The 16839-nt window shown below is 39.5% G+C and overlaps 1 protein-coding gene across 1 annotated transcript; it reads left to right on the top strand.

Moving 5' to 3' along the window:
- The first annotated feature begins 867 nt into the window (after positions 1-867).
- On the top strand, positions 868-10570 carry LOC115797954 (gastrula zinc finger protein XlCGF57.1-like). The gene is made up of 2 exons (XM_030754561.1): positions 868-988; positions 8807-10570. The coding sequence occupies exons 1-2, from the start codon at positions 868-870 to the stop codon at positions 10513-10515; spliced, it is 1830 nt and encodes a 609-aa protein (XP_030610421.1). The 3' UTR covers positions 10516-10570.
- Positions 10571-16839: the final 6269 nt, after the last annotated feature.

Raw genomic sequence — 16839 nt, 5'->3', positions numbered from 1 at the left:
TTCTACTGTGATGACCCTCATGTCATGTTGTCATGTGACCCTGGGTTGGAGCTGGCTGGTGACATTGGTGCCTGCAGCATATAAGGAGCAGATTTGACTCTCCTTCCCATGGCAGACAGGCTAGATGGGCACAGACTCACTGCTCATTCATCCAAGTGCACACCAGCACAACTAATTCACCAATTTACTTTTCTTTTGTAGATAAACCAGTTAACTCTTAAAACACCTGTGTAGGCACCCTCTTTTTGTAAACTTGAGCCACTTGTAGCACTCCCAAATACATAATTTTTATTTTTCATGTTTTTTCATGGTTCACCTGTGATCACGAGCTGTGGGTAGTGACTGATAGAATGAGATCACAAATACAAATGTACAAAATCAATGTTGCATCTACACATAAGAAACAACTTAGCAAAGAACCAATTTTAAATGCTATATTTAGGCACTTTGTTACCAGCAGAATCTAAAAAAATGCAGTTCAACAAGGTGATTCCCAAAGAGCCTTTACTGAAAACCTGGCATATCTGGATTAGTATTGTTTAGTTTGTATTTTACATGAAGCTCAGTCTTTGTGTTACAGAAACTGTCCCTGTATTTGTGAAGTTTTTGTTCAATAAAGCTTGAGGGTTATTTATTTATTTTTTGTTAACGAGACTAAAGGTGTCCCTGCAGATGCCTGTTCAAAACACATCATAAATCAACAAATGAATGAATGACTGAGGAGCGTGTGCGCCCAGTTTCTATCAGCTCATATAATTCAGCCATGGAGAGAGAATTATAATCGGCATTTATTTGTGTGGTGATCGGTTCTGCAGAGCCCTGCTCCTCTCAAACGAGCCCGCAGTTTATTTTGGAGAAGAGGACAGGATGAAGGAAGTGGATTATTATCAGCAGCAGAGCAAAGAAAGCCTGGATTTTGAAGAAAAACCGGAGATTAAAGCCCTCGGAGTCCATCAGGAGCAGGATGCTGCTATAAATCAAATCGCTGGTAAGAATCATCACAGATTTATGGACGCTAACTGCTGCGTCGCTGTGATAAATTAAACGATTTCGCTCATCTGCAAAGTCGCGGTCCAGCCAGTCGCCGCTTTGAATTTTCTTGCTCCTCACTTGTCGACATTACGGTGCGGGTGATAGAGAAACACGATGAAAGAAGTCCTTCTCCTGCAACCGGTGTCGTCCCTAAATAGTTACCCCCCGACATAAATTGTATCCCCACCCTCGAGAGCGCGCAGAGGAGGAGGACGAGGAGGCGGAGCCAGTTGCTATGCATTACGCTTCCTCTCAAAGCAAGCTCTTACTTGGTTCTGCAAGCTACTTTTTAATAGTATGTTTTCGCTGCAATAAACACTGAAAAACAAAAGTATTGTATCGTTTTGTAAGTAAATTGAATCAATTTTAATACTAATTTCAGGACATTGCAGCGTACTGCGTGGAAGGAGTAGCTTAAACTGCACTACACACGCTGTTTCTCCCTCTGACAAAATATGTGCCGCCCTGCTATAATGCACACTTATTGTCCTACCATGACTGCTTTTCTTTTGACGAATAAAGCAGAGAATGCCTAATAATCTGGGTGATTTTCAAAATGATTCCTTTTTTCTATCACAAATTAGAGGGGACACACATTTTATCAGGCAGGACAATAAGTGTGCATCATAGCAGGGGGCACAGATTTTGGCAGACGGAGAAACAGCCTGATAAAATGTGTATCCCCTCTAGTTTTTGGTAGGAAAAAGGAATAATTGCCAAAATCCCCCAGATTTTGGAAGAAAGTGTAAGGCATGGCAACTGGCTCCGATCCTCGTCCTCCTTCTCTGCGTGCTCTCGAGGGTGGGGATGCAATTTATGTTGGGGATAACTAATTTGGCACAACACCTGAACCTGTTTTCATTTTATATGCAAAAATAAGAGTTGACTTTGATTCAGAATGTCCCCACTATGTCCACGACAACTTTCATTACATATTACTGTATGGTTTTGAGGAAAGTATAAACTGTACAGAAATATGAGATGACAGTTACTGTGGACAGAGTCTGGGTCAACTTGAATAGTTATCCACTGAAATTATTGTGTCACCTATTACTAGTGTAATCACAGCTCATAAGTGGCAATAATACAGATATTATTAAATGATTCTAGTGGACGTTGCATTTAATCTTTTCTCAAACCATACAGTTTTAAGAGACGACACTGACCACAGGTAGACTTATTGTCAACAGGCTGACCAGGAATCCAGTGAAACTGTTGGTCATGTGTAATGGTATTATTGTAATTACAGTTTAAATACGGGAATACACTACCAAAAACCCATCCTATGGACGTTTTTGTGATGCTTCTCTGAGGTATTAAATAACAGACATGTTAATTTATCATGTTATTCTTTTTATCTTCATTATAACACTGTATATAGTCAGATGGCAAACTTGGCTGTTCATAAAGACCACATTAGTAATAAATACATTTATTTATTGTTCTTCTTTGAAAGCTATATATTCATTGTATAAGACACAGTAACCAATTACAGGCAGCATTAGTGCCACTGTTTGATGAACACTTATTTACAGCTATGATGACAACACATTCAAGTTACCCCAAAGTGCCATTGTGCTAAAAATTGTTCAGCAAAATTTATTTACAAACAACGGCATACATGTAACATACACATAATGTCACCGTTCATTTTGAGATCAGGTACTACACATAATATATATGTCATTCTGTGGCTGTGTGGCAGGCAGGGTTGGACCCAAATGCAGGATGCGGGAGTCAAACTAAAGGCAGTTTTAATGCTGAAACACTTTAACAAAGTCCAAAATACAAAATCCAAGGTCGACATTAGCCCATAATGTGACACACTTGGCAGATCAAAAAGGGGACGCACACACAGCAGGCAGGATACACAGATGATGACGCAACAACAAACTAAACAACACTGAGACTTAAATACACACACCAGGTAAGCAGGGAAAGAGAGACAGCTGGGGAGGACGAGGCACAGGTGAACAAAATGACACTGGCATGAAGGGAGCAAAACTGAACACAAAGCACACAGGACAAGGAACTGTCAAAATAAAACAGGAAGTGACCAAACAAGACACAAAAGCAGACTTGACACAGCACAAGGAATAGTATAGCATACACACTGGGGAAAACAGACGCAAGAGACTCCACACCACAAGGGAGGGACACTAAGGGAGAACACTAAACTAAACTCTAAAGCTATGGGAATGGAAACCTAAACACCACGCACAAGGAAACAACAGGAAGGGAAACTAAACACAGAAAAAGGCCAAGACACGGGGACAAAACAGACACAGGAACACAGACATGGGGAAGACAAGAACAAAGGGAAACCAGAATAAGTACTATAACTAAAAGGAGAATACAACAACTATAACAAACTGAGAATCTCAACAGTAAGGAAAACTAAGAAACACAACTAGAAATATAACAAAACCAGAACCTCACAAAAGGAACACAAAAAACTGGGCCAGTGGCCCAGGCCCATGACAATATATAATTTGAGTGTATTAAAAATAATTCTCAAAAGCTAAATACAGGGGTTGGACAATGAAACTGAAACACCTGTCATTTTAGTGTGGGAGGTTTCATGGCTAAATTGGACCAGCCTGGTGGCCAGTCTTTATTAATTGCACATTGCACCAGTAAGAGCAGAGTGTGAAGGTTTAATTAGCAGGGTAAGAGCACAGTTTTGCTCAAAATGCACACAACATTATGGGTGACATACCAGAGTTCAAAAGAGGACAAATTGTTGGTGCACGTCTTGCTGGCGCATCTGTGACCAAGACAGCAAGTCTTTGTGATGTATCAAGAGCCACAGTATCCAGGGTAATGTCAGCATACCACCAAGAAGGACGAACCACATCCAACAGGATTAACTGTGGACGCAAGAGGAAGCTGTCTGAAAGGGATGTTCGGGTGCTAACCTGGATTGTATCCAAAAAACATAAAACCACGGCTGCCCAAATCACGGCAGAATTAAATGTGCACCTCAACTCTCCTGTTTCCACCAAAACTGTCCGTCGGGAGCTCCACAGGGTCAGTATACACGGCCGGGCTGCTATAGCCAAACCTTTGGTCACTCGTGCCAATGCGGTTTCAATGGTGCAAGGAGCGCAAATCTTGGGCTGTGGACAATGTGAAACATGTATTGTTCTCTGATGAGTCCACCTTTACTGTTTTCCCCACATCCGGGAGAGTTACGGTGTGGAGAAGCCCCAAAGAAGCATACCACCCAGACTGTTGCATGCCCAGAGTGAAGCATGGGGGTGGATCAGTGATGGTTTGGGCTGTCATATCATGGCATTTCCTTGGCCCAGTACTTGTGCTAGATGGGCGCATCACTGCCAAGGACTACCGAACCATTCTGGAGGACCATGTGCATCCAATGGTTCAAACATTGTATCCTGAAGGCGGTGCCGTGTATCAGGATGACAATGCACCAATATACACAGCAAGACTGGTGAAAGATTGGTTTGATGAACATGAAAGTGAAGTTGAACATCTCCCATGGCCTGCACAGTCACCAGATCTAAATATTACTGAGCCACTTTGGGGTGTTTTGGAGGAGTGAGTCAGGAAACGTTTTCCTCCACCAGCATCACGTCGTGACCTGGCCACTATCCTGCTAGAAGAATGGCTTAAAATCCCTCTGACTACTGTGCAGGACTTGTATATGTCATTCCCAAGACGAATTGACGCTGTATTGGCCGCAAAAGGGGGCCCTACACCATACTAATAAATTATTGTGGTCTAAAACCAGGTGTTTCAGTTTCATTGTCCAACCCCTGTAGATGTTGATAATCCTGGTAGCCTAAGCAGTTTGTATAAGTTTCATCCAGATTGATTAATGCGTCTAGGAGGAGTTTGGGAATAGACATATACACTACGATTATTATAGTGAGATTCAGCCACATTGGAGGGTTTTTCAGCACGAATGGCCTGTTTAAAATCATACCAAAGCATCTCAATTGGATTTAAGTCCAGACTTTGGCTTGGCTGCTCCAAAACCCTTTTTTTTTACTTTTGAGCCATTCAGAGGTGGACTTGCTGGTGTATTTCATTGTCCTGCTGCATAACTCAAGTGAGTTTAAGGACATGAACTGATGGCCAGATAATCTCCTTCAGGATTTTCTGGTAGAGAGCAGAATTCTTGGTTCCATCAATTAAGTTGTCCAGGTGCTTCCAGCAAAGCAGCCCCAGACCATCACACTACCACCACTATGCTTGACTGTTGGTCTGATGTTCTTTTTATGAAATGCTATGTTAGTTTATGCAGATGTAATGGGACTCGAACCTTCCAGAAAGTTCAGCTTCTGTCTAATCAGTCCACAGAATTTTCCCAGAAGTCTTGGGGATCATCCAGATGTTTGTTGGCAGATAAGAGATGAGCCTTTGTGTTCTTGTTGGTCAGCAGTGGTTTTCTCCTTGGAGCTCTTCCATGGATGCCATTTTTGCCCAGTCTCTTTCTGACTGTTGAATCATGAACTCTGACCTTAGCTGAGCCAAGTGAGGCCTGCAGTTCTTTAGATGTTGTTCTGGGTTCGTCTGTGACCTCCTCGATGAATCATCAATGTTCTCTTGGAGTAATTTTGGTAGGCCGGCTGCTCCTGGGAAGATTCTCCACTGTTCCAAGTTTTCTCCATGTGTGGAAAACAGCTCTCACCATGGTTCTCTGGAGTCCCAAAGCCTCAGAAATGACTTTGTAACCCTTTCCAGACTGATAGATGTCAGTGACTTGAGTTTCTTTAGAGCATGGCATGATATGTTTCTGAGATCTTTTAGCCTGCTTCACTTCGTCAGACAGGTTTCATTTAAGGGATTTCTTGATTCAGCAGGTCTGCAGTAATCAGGCTTGAGTGTGGCTTGTGAAATTGAACTCAGCTTTCCAAAAAACTCAGCTTTACATATCACAGTAATCAACTTTTCTTTATAGGAAATATAACACACACAACTAAACAATTAAAATAAGTTAGGGCTGCACCAATCCAGCCTTTTCTGACACAATACAGACACCTTTTTTTGGGAATCTGCTAATTCTGAGTGCCAATCTGATACCAGATGTATTCTTCACTATTAGGAAGAGAAGGTGACTCATTCCACATGTGTAAGACATCAGCAGGAACATCAGCAACAGGTTATGTTATTACTTAATACTATTTTAGCTGTTGAGCTCATTTCTGTCCACTTAAAATCACTAACTTCTGCTGACTGTGTCATTAGTTGTATGTAACAAGGTTCTCTTGCTGTTATTAGTGCATGTTCTTTCTCATCATGCTGGAAGTAGGAAAAAAAATTCCCAGAGTATATGTGTCCCTCTCAGCACCACCAGGAATAGTGCTGGTTTTCTTTCAATGTTTAAGGTACACAGAATGCAGTACAGAGAGATATGATAGATGGTGCTAAATTAATGAGAGCACATTAACCTTATTTCTTTGCTTCACTCCAATAGTAATTGCATCAGTTCTCGGAGATCTAATGCCTCTTTTTCACTTACCTACTCAGCTCGACTTGACTTGACACAACTCGGCAGGGTATTGCTTTGTTTCCATTACAACTGAGTACCACCTCAATGTGGGTGGAGTTGATATAGCAACATGGGCCATAGTCTCTTGATGTAATTTGTATACGACTCAAAACACAACACAACAATGGATGAGACAGAGGCAAGCTAATGTTAGCTAATGCCAGTTTACTATCATCATCATGCATCATCATCACGGCATCATTGTTAAGTATTAAAATGTGTATGCTGTGCGTGCGTTTCAAATGGCTCTCTTGTTGCAAAATTACTACTGCAAACCTTCAGTCTGGGCATTCAACCGAGCCTCCCAGTGGTTTGCGTGCCTCCATTTTTTTGCTGTCAGGTTTTAAAAATGGCACAGTTGATTCTAGTGACGGAGTCACTCTCATGACTCAGCTAGTGATGACACTCCCTGGCCAATCAGTGGCATGCTGTTCTTTGATGTCATATTTTTGGATCGCCTTGGATCACTTGGAACCCTGGCTGAGTGGGTATTAAAAAAGTACCTGGTACCAGGACCTAATGGAAAAGCCTACAAACTGCGCCGAGTTGAGTTGAGCCACACTGAGTAGTCTACTAGTAGAACTAGACTAGTAGAAACATGACATAACAGAGGGGTGCTGGGACAATTGGACTATGGAGCAGATTAGCCAGCACTCTCACACAGTGCATAAACTCTGTCTGGATTAGGGATGCCCCAGGCTAACTTCTTTGCATTTGTGATATATTAATTCTGATTATGTTCCAATCCAAAGTATCCATCCAATACACCATGCTTTCCTAACTTTGAAAATAAAATGAAATAAATTAGGGATTATCACTAGTCGGTACCAGATGTACTAGTTGGTTAGCCTAATTGTTAAGCTTTTAATTGATGCCCAGTGCTGTAAATGGTTGTCCTAAATGTGCCACCGAACAAACCTGCAGCCCTGACATTGTTAAAGAGAAATGCCATAACTCTGTTAATTTTGGCCTGATATTTTTATTAGGTCTAATATTGTTAGTTATTTTTGAAGTTTTACAATGTAATCCGAAGCACACCTCCCGAGAAACATCATCATTTTCTTAATTTCTGGCTACTTCCCTGAAGTTTGTACAAAGAAACAAAGAAACTAGAGGGACACGTGTTTGCACCTTTAAAATAACAAAAGCTGACCACAGCAAAGAGTAGGACCCAGGAGGGAAAAAAGTCCCAGCATTTTATGTTTCTGTTGGCCAGCACCACATATAAAACACTGGGACACGACTGAAAGATAATTAACACATGCAACGCAACTGCACAAGCATGAACACTGGCAAGAACATCGGCCACCTATGTAAGTTACATTGTAGCTTTACAAAGACCCAGTGCTGAAGTCTGAATCAGAGATAAGCAGGAGAGGGAGGTTGTGGCTTCTCTGCTCAGGCTGCGTCCCTGCGATCTGGCCCTAAATAAGTGGAAGAAAATGGATGGATGGATGTTTGTGTTGTATTGTTTAATTATAGATTTTAACTTTTATTGAGATGCGTGTCATGAATTGTAGAACCAGCGTTGTTCATAATGAACTCTTGACAAGGCACAGCTGTTAATTGGAAAGCCATTACAGATGACTACCTCATAAAGCTGACTGAGAAAATGCAAAAAATGTGCAAAAAAACCCCAAAAAACTGGCAGTTTTGCCCATCTTCTCTATTTAAAACTAATGATTATTATTTTTTGAAGGGCAATTTAGTTTACATACTTGCCCTTCAAAAAATAAGGGCAAGTATGTAAAACCAAACTCAAAATAAAAAGTATATTCAACCAAAACAATATGGATTATTAATTTAGTTTACATACTTAATAATCCATATTGTTTTGGTTGAATATACTTTTTATTTTGAGTGTGTTTTTTTGTGTTTAGTTTTTATTTAAGTGCATTTATTTGTTAACGGAGATTGAGAGTCCATTTTATTTTTTAAAATAAAAGTAAGGCATTAATGACATTATATAATGTCATTAATGCATGTGAACATTTGCTGCAAACATTCACTGAACGTTTATGGCAGCATTCATAGGATGTTTTCTAAATGTTCAATGCTAGCTGTGAAGCCACTGCACAGAAGAGGATGATGGTGTCACAGACTTTTTGTTACAGTGAATTAGACTGAAAATTGAGTATGCTTTTCAATGAAAACAATGCTTGTGGTGTAAATGTGACAGTTCTTTGCAGATGTAGAATTTATATATGCAGTGTACATGTATGCATATAATGTAACATGTTTCATTGTTTCCTTCAGATGTCCCACAGCTGTGGGTGATTAAAAAAGAAGTTCCTCCTGAATGGAGCCAAACTCTGGAACAGCAGGACCCAAACTTCTTCCACATAAAGGTAGAACAGGAGGAAACCTGGAGTAATGAGGAGGAAAACCAACCTAATAGTCTTGAGAGGGCGGACACCACAAGGTTCCCAGTCACTGGTGTTGCTGTAAAGACTGAAGATGATGATGATGAGAAACCTCAGCTGTCAGAGCTGCATCAGAGCCAAATTGAAATAAAAAAACTGGAAGAGCCTCCAATCATCAGCTCAGTTAATCACACAACAATAGAAGCCGTTGGAGAGGACTGTGGAGGACCAGAAACAGCCACAAACTCAGATCCACACAGTGATTCAGAGCCAAACACTGAGGAAAAAGCTTCAGGCACTTTTGAAGCTGAAGTTAGTATTGACAGTGACAACCATGATGATGATGCTGATGATGATGATGAATGGCAGGAATCTTTGTCAGATTCTGGACCTGAAACTAAAAACAGTGACAGTGATTGGAATGTTTCAAGTATAAATCCAGCCAAAAAATCATTTGGTTGCTCTGAGTGTGGTAAAAAATTTCTCTACAAGCAGTCTCTCCAGAAACATATGACAAATCATTCAGGAAAAACATCTTCCAGCCATCTTAAGAAGAAATTTGTCAGAGTGAAACAGAAACTAGATTCACAGATGAGTGCTGAGAAAGGAGAGAAACAATTCGTCTGTAATGACTGTGGACACAGATTTAGACATCGCTTTAATCTCAGAAGACACATGAGAGTCCACACAGGAGAGAATCCATTTAGTTGTGATATTTGTGCTAGAAGATTTAAACAGCAGTGTAGTCTGAAAAGACACTTAAGACGCCACAAAGGAGAGAAATCATTTAATTGCGATGTTTGTGGTAAAAGATTTAATGTAAGGGATGATCTCAGGCAGCACATGAAATGTCACACAGGAGAGAAACCATTTGGCTGTCAACTTTGTAGCAAAACATATAGAGATCAGTGTGGACTTAAGAGGCACATGATAGTCCATTCAGGAGAACGACCATTTCATTGTGATATTTGTGGCAAAACATTTAATGAGAAAAAATCACTTAGTAAGCATGCAATAATCCACACAGAAGAGAAGCCATTTAGTTGTAACGTCTGTGGTAAAAGATTTAGACATCAGTGTAATGTTAAAACACACATTAGAGTCCACACAGGAGAGAGACCATTTGGTTGTGATGTGTGTGGTAAAAATTTTAACCAACAGACAATTCTTAATAAACACCAAACAGTCCACACTGAAGAGAAACAATCCAGTCCAAAAAGATGCGAACATGAGCTTAAAGCCCAAACAGAAGAGAAACCATTTAGTTGTGATGTTTGTGGTAAAAGATTTGGACAGAAGTGTAATCTTAAATCGCACATGAGGGTGCATACAGGAGAGAAACCATTTTCATGTGGTGACTGTAGTAAAAGCTTTAGTCATAAGTGTCAACTTAAAGCACACATGAGAATTCACACAGGAGAGAAACCATTTTGTTGCGTGAGCTGTGGTAGAAACTTTAGACATCAATCTAGTCTTAATACACACATGCGAGTCCACACAGGAGAGAAACCATTTGGTTGTGATATGTGTGAATGGAAATTTAGCCAAAAGGTACTTCTTCAGAGACATATGAAAGCTCACACTGAAACAAATCCCATATGAGGAGCAGGTTAACTGCAGCTAGACTGGGCTCAATATTTTGAGACTTCGCTTTAAAGCAGAGGGATGTACTTGTTGCTTGTTGCTTCATACTCTGTGAATGCTCACATAAAAGGGGGTGTTGGATATGTCGTTTCATTATTTAAATTTTTTTTTTGTATAAAATCGACCAATTGAGCACCACCTATTCCAGTCACAGACATCATAAGAACAGGTAATATGGATCTTGGAAGAACTGGCCATAAAGACCATAGGCCAGGAAATATCAATTCACAGCCCACGGGCCACATCTGGCCTGCCAGAGCTTTTCATACAGGCCCGCTGAATTGTACTGCCACAGGTACTATACACTGATCAATCGTGTCGTGTCATAACCCATTAAATACCCATCTCTGACTAGTTTGAATTATCAAAAAAACCTCCAAACACCACTTCCCATTACCCGTAAATATCTCCATGTCCCTAGAACCAATCAGAATACAAGATCGGACCATGTGATTTCAAGCATTTTAAGCACTGCACTGCACTGAGGAGCTGGCTTTTGTTGGTGGTGATCAGATTGTAAACGCAGTTGAAGGTGAATCTAACCTTGTTTCATGTCAAAAAAATGTTTGTCGATCAAACTTGGCTAACTAAAGGAAGCAAAAGTCGTAAGGAGATTTCTGCCAACGAACCATTACTGGCTGCCGAGCATACTACCCGGTCTGCGCGGGGCTCCCATCTCCTTTGCTCGCACAGTCTGCTTGCAAGGTGACCAGACAGGTAGTTGGCTCAGCGTATACCTGTGTATGGTCACAGCCCCCTGTAAGCGTCCCTCGGATGTCACGAACCCTGCGGCCTAGTATCTACTATTCTGTTATTGTTAAAATAAATGTGCTGCCATTTTGTGCCATTGCTGTTGTACTGTGTGAATCTATGTCAAAATCTTTTTTTCTTAGTCTGATATTTGTGCCTTTTGCTTTAATTTACACTGGGCAGAGGACAGACTGATGATTTAGCTGGTTTTGTGTCAAAACAAAATATTATTTATTAAAAAGTAGGTAAATTACTCTGTTTACATTTTTGAAAAAAAAAAGGCACCTCACCATTGCCTGTAAAATGAAATTACTAAAATTCACCACAGGATCCAGATAAAAAAAAAAAGTCCTTTTAAAAGAAAAGTGTCCAGGCAGATTTAGAAGGTTTTACATCTGAACTTTTCATGTTTCTATATTCATTTAAAAAAAAATCTACAACAATGGCTTCTGAAAAGTAGATTGTGCACAGATAATGTTGTTGCACTCATGTAACATTTTATTGTTTCCCGTGCTCATTATATCTATAATAAGCGCAACTGCACAAAATTGCAGTGTTTCCATAACAATTGTCAACATAACAGAAAAGAACATGGAAGTGCAAGACTTGTACATCACGTCATTAAAAATAGTATAAATTTGTAAGGAAAATTGATACATCAAATGATAATATATTACTTAGGATACAATATTAATTTTATTTTACTTTACAAGAGCATCTGGCCCCCACGCTGTCTGCCGAGAAACATTTCATCTCTTGGACAAATGTAGTTGATGACCCCTGCCATAGGCCATTGTCTCTGAATACAGACAAACTATACAAAAAGGGAAAGAACATCTCTTTTTGCTAAGAAAACTAAGCTGGCTTGACATCTACAGTAAAATGCTGAAGATGTTCTTTCAATCTGTGGTGGCAAGTGTGCTGTTCTATGCTGCAGTCTGCTGGAGTGGCAGCATCAGAAACAAGGATGCAAGGAGACTGATCAAACTAGTGATGAAAGCTGGCTCTGCAATTGGAGCCAGAATGGACATACCTGTACTGGGAGAGGTGGTGCAAAAATGCATATTAAAGATGTTAGAAACCATACTGAAGAACTCTGATCACCCACTTTATAACATCTTTATGGGACAAAAGAACATCAGTACTGGAAGACTCCTCTCGCTCTGCTGTAAAATACAGAGATATAGAAAATCATTCGTACCCACTGCCATCAGGCTTTTCAGTTCTCATACAAATAGCAGATGAGCTATGTCAAACATATGAATTTCCCTCCGGGATCAATAAAGTTATTCTTATTTTTAAATTAATACACAGGCTAAAGGCAACAATGGTGCTGCAAATAGGGAAGAGAGCAATTTTGCAGAGAATCTTGTGACTAGATAAGTTACACTGCTTAAAAAAATAAGGGGACACTTTGACACATTAGATACTGACGCACACCGTGGAAATTGTTGAGAACAAAATGTAGCAATGGTTAACCCATCATTGAGGGCTTGATTCAAAATCATACCACAAGCTAAATATTAAATCACAGGTTGATCCAGCTTGTGTTATAATGTGGTTCAGTAGTATGTGTAGCCCCCATAAACCTGTATGCACTGCTGACCACATCTGAACATGCTCCTGTGGATCTCCTGTGGATCTCCGGGGATCTCCTCCTAGACCTGGATCAGCTCCTGGACAGTATGTGGTGCTGTTTAACAGATGTTGCAATCAGGAGTTAGAGTGGGATTTGGCAGGTAGGGGAGCCCTAAGATGGGATGTAATATTGCAGTGTGTGAGAAAGAATTACATAGAAATGTCATATGATAATTTGTATTATGAGCTTTAATAGATTTTACTTTGTGTACAGGTTGTGACCAGCTGACCTGTGCTGGTACTCAGATATTCATAGGTCTTTCTTGATTTAGCCAACTGAATTCAATGAGAGATAAGCAGATTTTTCATATACTATCATGGCTGAATTCCAACTAGACAGTAAAAGCTAGTATAAAAGATACAATTTAGTGAGGAAATGTAATCAGCTTCATCACCTTAAATATATACATGTCTGCTACCCTTGATGTAACCCAGCACTGACCACACACATCACAGTCTGCTCTTTTGTGAAATGTCTTGCAAAACAAAGTATAAGATTTATTAGGATTTTACAAGCAAGCAAAATTACCAGTTTATCAAATGTCACTTGCTGAGCTGTTTTATGAATGTAAGTTCATTTCAGAGTTTATTAGTAGTCACTGGATGAAATATTTGTGCTGTATTTTTACTCCCGTGTGTGCATGTTTGTATTTTTACACGATTTCAATATTTATTAAAGGTTTTGAAAGAAATACAAGAAAACCTTCTCAGACTGTATTTTGTTTGTAATGATAGGTTACAAAGGCTTTCATTCACTCTCTAAAATGTCACTTGATTCCAGTTTAAACTTGCTGTAAAACCTACACGACAAGATAATCAGCTGTCAAACAGCCAGCAGCTGTATCATGCAAGCTGATGACTTCAGAAACTTTGCATTCACAGGCTGCATTAGTGATTAATTCTAGGGAAATGAGATGTTATTGAGCACATAACAAATAAAATTCACATCAAGGAAGTCCTAAATTTAATAACAGGTGAAGCACATTTGAAATGTATTCATGAAGGGCATAATGTTAGGGCCATAAAGGTAAAAGAGATTTTACAACCAGCACTAGACTGTACACTCATATATGGACAGAATAAAATCATTACAGAGGGTCTAAAGTAAACGTTTCATGTTAACTGAAATGTTTACATCCTTATTTTGTGGAACAGAACAACTGTCAGTTTGCAGTTTCCCTTTTTCTTTCCTTTTCATTATATCAATCGATTTTCTGGCAGTCAGGATAAGCAGTCACATAAAGCTAAGTTAACCCATGATTTCCTGATCAAGTCCATTTAGTCTGAAAGGATGTGGCATTGGCTGAACAATTACATTGATTAGTGTAACGGCTGACTTTACAAAGGAAGAGTAAACTATTTTATTAAAAAATATGAAGAGGTTACAGACAGACTATAAGAAACACAGGTGTTACACATAAATTAGCGGTGTGAGAGGAAAAGCACTCTACAATAGTTTTTAAAGACCTGTATGAATGTGTGTGTGTGCTGTATCCATTTTTTTCAGTAACACTGGAAAAGAGCTTCTATGTTAATAACGTGTAGCCTATTTGACAGCAGGAAGAAAATCTGGCAAAACTGCCAATTGTCTGAATTAGCAGACTTGTCAACATCACAACTTTATCAAGACAATGACAGTCTGATGGGTTATAGCTCAATGCTCCATTAAATTGATGTTCAGTTTTGCATAAGTCAGTTGGTTTTTATTCTTTCAGCTGCAGCCCTGATGGTGTTTAATGGTCTGAGAACAAGAATAAATACAAATGCAGGCTTAGTCTAAATGCGACTGACATAAAGTCCACAAGTACAAATAGGTGTCCCAATTTACAGTACCAGTCAAAAGTCTGGACAATGTGTCCAAATGTTTGACTGGTACTGTATATATTAATTCTTGTAGAATGTCAAAATTCTTGTAAATTTATTTATTTATTTATTTTTAAAGGTAAATTTAAAAAAAAAAATCAAGGAATAAAGTTGCATTAAGAATCTGTATTTATTGCTGATGCTCATCAGGGAAACACAAAGACTTCAGACACTATTAAAAACTTACTCACCCTCCCACTATCTGCATGCAGAGGTCCAAGAGATGTTCCAGGAATGGTGCAGCTGTTTTCCAGAGACTTGATTGGGCAGTAGGTGGTGATAACACACCTGTTGATCTCTAATCTGGAACCTAACCTGCTTTGGAGCAGGTTAGGTTCGCAGCATAAGTTACCATGGTGATATACCCCTTAAAGAAGTGAACCTGCCCAACAGGTACCCCAAAGTGGTTTTAAGTAGAGCAGTTATTCCTTCACACTGAAAGGAGCCAGTTGAGGTGGTTGTACAAATGATTAGGATGGATCCTAGGTGAGATGTCCAGCCCCCAGACAAAGTGGAGACGTCTCTTGGCCAGCTTGGGAAAGCCTTGGTGTCCCCTTAGAAGAGGTGGAGAAGGTAGTTTGGGGATCTCAGCTTAGACTGTTGTGCCCCTGTGACCCAGACACAGATAAGTGCAGAAAATAGACTGATGAATGTTTTTATAGTGCAAAGACCAAAAATGTAAGAAAATAAAATTCAGCTTTTTTTTTGTTTTTGTTTTTCTTGGGGGGGGGGGGGGGGGGGGGGGGGGGGGGGGCAACTGTATATGGGCCCCTGGGCCAGTACCCATAATGCCCACTGGAGAATCCAAGGCCAGTGTAATACTATGTAGGGTCATACTCGGAGCTTGATATTTGCCTGGTTCACTGCAAAACATCACAATGTAGTGATTAGAAATAAAAAAAATAATCTAAAATAAAATCAAAGCCTATAATGCAAAGAAACATATATGTGCAAACATCTTGAGCTACACCTCATTTCTTCATATTTTGCTTCCAAAGAGCCAGACTTTCATGTAATTTTCAACATTTTATTTGGACATTTTTTTTCACTCATTGTCAGTCCAGTCCTTGTATCTGACCATTTTCAGAGGGATGACTTTTTGCCAGTTAACACTGACCTATGAATCATTTAAACATGAAACAGACACCTAACTCAAGGGATGAACCTGTTTTGTGTCTACACATGACAGACAATTTAGACAAAAAACAAATTAGGCACTTTGTTATTAGCAGCCTGGAGCAAAAAAAATCATTTGTTTTCTTTATTTGAATCTATGAAAAATGCTGAAGAAAACTTAGTTTGTCAAGCATAAAATAGTGTTTTTTTGCACCAACAAGGTGATTCCCAAAGAGCTATTAGCCAAAAACTTGGCATATCTCAGCAAGGTGTGCAGTGTGTCCTTAAAAAATTTGGTCCTTCACTTGAGCCATCTACTGTTCACTGAAGCCTAATTAAAAACTGTCTCAGTAGAAGGGCGGCTGTCAAGAGGCCATTCTTAAGAACAGGAATTGGAGAGAAAAGGCTGCGATGGAGTGATGAATCCAGGATGAAACAGGAAAATAAGGCAGCCAACATCCAAAGAAGAGCTTTGAATGTCCTTCAGAATGTAGACTGACAAAACAGACTGACAGAGAAAACTACCACACATACGAATTTACATCTAGGGTCACTTCCTTGAACTTTATGTAATTAAAATGAATCCACCCAGCCTGACATCAGGGATTCATTTAGTGACAGTAAATGTATTTGTAAATGTCTTTTTAACATCTTTGTTTGTTTATTGTTATATTATATATTGTTATATATATTTTTGTGTTTGGTTTTCAGTAGTTATTTTATATTTTACATGAGGCTCAGTGAAGCTGCCCCTGTGTCTGTGAAATTATTTTTAATAAAGCTTAAAAAAAAGAAAAGAAAAAAGGACAGTAAAGGTGTCCATGCAGATGCCTGCTCGAAACACATCAAAGGTTAAACAAATAGTTTACTGAATGATTCAACCGGGGTGAAAACCTGCCAAATCAAACATGCGAA

The sequence above is a fragment of the Archocentrus centrarchus genome, chromosome 19 (assembly GCF_007364275.1).
Source record: "Archocentrus centrarchus isolate MPI-CPG fArcCen1 chromosome 19, fArcCen1, whole genome shotgun sequence".
Classification (NCBI taxonomy): domain Eukaryota; kingdom Metazoa; phylum Chordata; class Actinopteri; order Cichliformes; family Cichlidae; genus Archocentrus; species Archocentrus centrarchus.
This window is presented reverse-complemented; position numbering and strand designations above follow the sequence as displayed.